Source organism: Otolemur garnettii, unplaced genomic scaffold (assembly GCF_000181295.1).
Source record: "Otolemur garnettii isolate 467f Iridium unplaced genomic scaffold, OtoGar3 scaffold00006, whole genome shotgun sequence".
Lineage (NCBI taxonomy): Eukaryota > Metazoa > Chordata > Mammalia > Primates > Galagidae > Otolemur > Otolemur garnettii.
In genome coordinates, this window is record NW_003852401.1 from 46,286,339 (window position 1) to 46,291,053 (window position 4,715).

Below are 4,715 nucleotides of genomic sequence, written 5' to 3' on the forward strand. Positions count from 1 at the left end.
AATTACCCCTTCTAAAAGCAAATGTAACTGAGAGTGACTCTATAGGTTTGAATTTAGCAAACAAATGACGTAAGGCAGCTGTGACCTACACCTCTGAAATTTGGAAACATGGTCCCTATATTCTCTATAAGTAATTTCTCCTAGAAAAACTCGAAAGGTATTAATTGCTTAAGAAGAAAGACAGAGTCCACCACACTTGTACTGACCAGAGCCATGAACAGCGCCAACAACCTCTTTTGGCAAGGCCCCCACCCCCCAAACAGGGCCCCATTGGTGACAGCATGCTCCCTGCCGGTGACCTGGACTTGCTTCACTCACCTCAGGGAATTTCTTTTTCTGCACATATTCAGTGGTGGCAGCGTCAAAATACTTGGCATAGCCCTCATTGAGGCTGTAAATCTTTCCCTTCTTCTTAATCTTGACATCTTTTTCCACCAGGACAAATTCACCAAGTGCCTAGAAGGAGGAAGAGAGACAGGAGGAACCAGGGAGGTGCCAGGAAGCAGAAGCCAACAGCACACTGCACAGCACCCAGGGCCTGCTGGAGGAACCGGGCTTGGCTGTGGCCATTCTGGAGCTGGCCCAGTGGTATTTTCATGAATGGCAGAATGGACAGTGATAATCTGGAGCCTACACAGAAGGCTCAAGCAGTCATATCATGAGGGGTAAAAGAATTCAAAGCAGAGAGGCCCGGGGTGTCCTTTCTTTCCTTTCTACCTTCCACTGGCAGTGAGGTCCCCTCACCTACAAGGACCCTGACTGTACTTATGTCCCAGTTCCTCATCCCCGGATTAATGTTTTCAGGAGAATTTGGGCCATCAGCAATGAGAGGAAGAAGTTACATCAATGCATGAAGGATGCTTGTTTTCCATTAAATTGTGGGCCAGCTATGCAGTTTAATGATTCCATTTTGGAAACCACTAAAATCTCTTTATCCCAATACTCTTACCTGGGGGAAAAATTCCTTCAGTCAGAAACTGGGTTCACAGGGCATTACGACCAAGGTAGTAAAATCTAAAGGCATCCTCAGACTTGTTAATAAAATTGTACCAAGGGCCCTGCAGTCCCTGAGGGTCACACGGTCAACACCTGCAGGGCAGCCCTCCAACACCCCTTTATCTAGTTCTGGTGGCAGCAGCCTCTAAGGATGTGGTCAGCTAGCTACAGATGTCACCTTAAATGCTGGTGACTCTCTAAGTCACTAGGAGGAACATCAGGGCCTGGAGCCCAGATCTGTTTTGATGACTGTCAAAGACTTTAAGAAAATCAGAAACTCCCCAGATGACAGCTCACAGCTGGCAGCTAGAGCATAAGGTTCCCCAGGAACACTGAAAACACTTCCAGAATGGAGAGAGGCAAGGCCACTCTGACCATGTCTGAAATAAGACAATGACAAAGACACTCAACAACCAAAGAAATCACTAAACATTCCTCTTATCTGCCTAACATCAGTGATGACTGCTCCTTCACCCAATGAATCTCTACTCTCACTTTCATCTTCCTGCCTCCTAGATAAAAATTGTTAAGATGTCTAATCATTAATTGTACCCACTTCCAAGTGACATCCAATCCAGAAGAGATCCTCTCTTCCTAAAATCCTTGGAATCATCAAACCAATACCCAGGTGTCGAATAAGGCCATGCAGGCTCCTTCTCAGCACAGTGCCCCGGGTTCCTCTGGGGGGCGTCCCCCTGACCCAGGGAGCCCAACTTCTCTTTATTATACCTTTGCTCTCAATAGTCTTCAGTTCATGGGCTTTATTAACTTGCTGTGGACTTCTGTTGCCTGGAGCAGTCCAGCACTGATTCCACTTCTGAAAAGCACCCTGACTTCCACTGAAGAATTAGCTCTTTTCATGGATGCCAGCCTAAGAAGACTCATGTATGGGCCTCTTCTAGGCCAAAGTCAGGCATGTGACTCCTACTAAAAATTAGATACTCTTCCTTGGTGATTGAAACCTGAGTGTGAAACACAGAACTTGTGGTGTCCAGACCAGACTGGCCAGGCTGTGAAACCACTCCTGGCTCACAGGAGTGAGCTTTTGGGCCCTCCAGACCTGCCCATGTCCAGTCTGGGTCCCCAACATCATTATTTGAGCAGGGTCTATTTCTCTCTTGCTTTTCACCAAAGAGCCCGGAGGATGTACAACAGTCATCTAAACAGTGGTAGTCACCAGCCCGTCTGCATGGAGGGGTCCATTCTGCATCACTGTAGGACAGAAAGGCCTGATTATCCACCCCTGGGCTGCACGTGGGGACTCTCCAGCTCCTAGAACTTCGTTTCCTATTGTACTGGGAGTGATGCCTTACTACATTCTGGAAAATACGTCCCTTGGCTCCCACTGTGTGACCACCAACAACCACTGACGATTAACATGGCCCCCACACACTTTGGTAAAAGGCACCCGATCCTTGTCACTACAAAGCAGTATCTCCATTTGTAATGAGCACCTTGACATTGAGTCTCCCCTCCATGGAGAGTGTGGTGAACAGGAAGTAGCCCCTCTGTACCTGCACACGACGTGTGTTCTGATATCAGTTTATGAGCCCAGCAAGCCCACAGGTCAGACAGGCTCTGTGCACCCCACCAAGGATCTGTGTCCTGTGTGACCCTGCTCAGTAAGCTGCTGGCCACCCTCCCTGGCATCTCTCTGTGACAACTGCCATAAGCTACCTCAGCTTGATGTCAACATCCAAACAGGCCCTAGGCCTCGGACACTGGGTCTTTGCTACAGTACCCTTGTAAGTACCAACATGATCCAGAGAGTTTTCAGGCAAATAAACAGATCAGAAAAGATCACAGAGAAGCTCTGGTGTCCCCATATGTCCAGACTGGACCCTTTGTCATGGCTGAGTGCAGGAAGCTGAGGCTCTGTGCCTGTGACTCCTTGTTTTGGGTCCCTGAGTCAAAGGCACCTCTCTGCTGTCTTTAGAACTGCTCAGAAGGTTCTTGGAAATATTTTGCTTGCACTCCACGTAGTGTGTTTTAACTTCAGGAACAGATTAAGCACAAAATAGCCTGAGGTGACTCCTGACACCCAAGTCACCAGTTTGACCTTGGACAAGTTACTTACCCTCATTTTTCTCATCTGAACATGGGAATAACAGTAGCACCTGCCTTCCAGGGCTGCCGTGATGTTCAAATGCATCAATAAATTAAAAATCCCTTAGGACATATATCTACATTCCTACCACTTATTAAAAACTATATAACTGAGTGGCAACTTTAGCACAATGGGTAGGGCGCCAGCCCCATATGGCGAGGATGGTGGGTTCAAACCCAGCCCTGGCCAAACTGCAACAAGAACAACAACAACAAAAAAAAAATAGCCAGGGGTTGTGGCAGGTGCCTGTAATCCCAGCTATTTGGGAGGCTGATGCAAGAGAATTGATTAGGCCCAGGAATTGGAGGTTGCTGTGAGCTGTGACACTATGGCCCTCTATTAAGAGTGATTGACTGTCTTTTAAATAAAAATAAATGAATAAAATAAAATAAAAAAATAAAAAATTATATAACTAAAAAACTATATAACCACAGCTGTTGTTCTAGAACAATTGTAGGGAGGCCACTTTATTATTGATAGTAATATTTATAAACCATAGAATATCTTTGAGAATAAGGGCAAATTGGGAGATCGGCAAACTGGCACAGCAATGGGTCTTGGTTTAGATGTAGAATGATTTCTATTTGAAAGTTCCTGGTGTCCATACTGCAAACTCCATTCTGTCAGGTAACTGTTCTGTTTTGAAATCTTCCAACTCCCTTCATTTTACGAATGTATTAACAAGCAAACTCTACGAAGGCTGGAAAGTTTGTGTGATCAGGGCTGTATCGCCACTGCCGGCAGTGGTGCTTTGTGCAATAGTGTAATAGATGGTAATAAACATTTGTAAATCAGAATTAAATTGAGGACTGACCTTCCATGCATGTAACTACAGAGGCTTTGAAATGGCCTCAGTCAGCACGGTTTGAGTTTTCACAAGATCCAACTACACTTGGCAAAGCATCCAGCATTTAAAGGTGAAATTCACAGAGTTGCTATCAGGTGACGCTGCTCTAAAGAATCCATGTTTCTGCCTGGATGGTGGTGGCATTGCGAGATTCACAAATCATGGTGTTTGTTCCCATAAATCAAAGAAGTTGAATTTGTTTTTGAAAAATAAACTTCTTTTTTCTTTTTTTTTCTTTTTGAGACAGAACTTCAAGCTGTCACCCTGGGTGGAGTGCCATGGCATCACAGCTCACAGCAACTTCCAACTCCTGGGCTCAAGCGATTCTCCTGCCTCCACCTCCCAAGTACCTGGGACACAGGCACCCACCACAAAGCCCAGCAGTTTTTTGGTTGCAGCCATCATTGTTGTTTGGCAGCCTGGGCTGGATTCGAACCCACCAGCTCAGGTGTATGTGGCTGGCGCCTTAGCCGCTTGAGTCACAGGCGCCGAGCCGAAAAATAAACTCCTTAAGGATGGGTCTAAACTGAGGCAATAGGCTTTCTAGAACCTCCCTCCCCCAACATGCTGTCATTTGGACAGAGGTCTATCATCTTTTCTGACCATGGTGTTGGGTACCCAAACTAGGTTCTCTGACACACCCCCCGCAACAAGTATAAGGAATGACAAGGAAATTATCCCAGTGTACTGGAATTAAAGCACAGGGGACTGTGGGGCCCCAAAGCATAGATGCCTCTGTGTTCTGTACCTACCGGGTCAAGCATG

The 4,715-nt window shown here is 46.3% G+C and overlaps 1 protein-coding gene across 1 annotated transcript in view; it reads right to left on the minus strand.

Moving 5' to 3' along the window:
• The window catches only part of LOC111722757 (fructose-1,6-bisphosphatase isozyme 2-like), a gene marked incomplete at its 5' end in the record, with an annotated part of 24,986 nt that overhangs the window by 19,598 nt on the left and 673 nt on the right, over nucleotides 1-4,715 (minus strand). Inside the window, one exon of the mRNA XM_023509090.1 lies at nucleotides 319-456. Coding sequence (XP_023364858.1) covers nucleotides 319-456 — 138 coding nt within the window. The remainder of the gene's footprint in view (nucleotides 1-318; nucleotides 457-4,715) is intronic.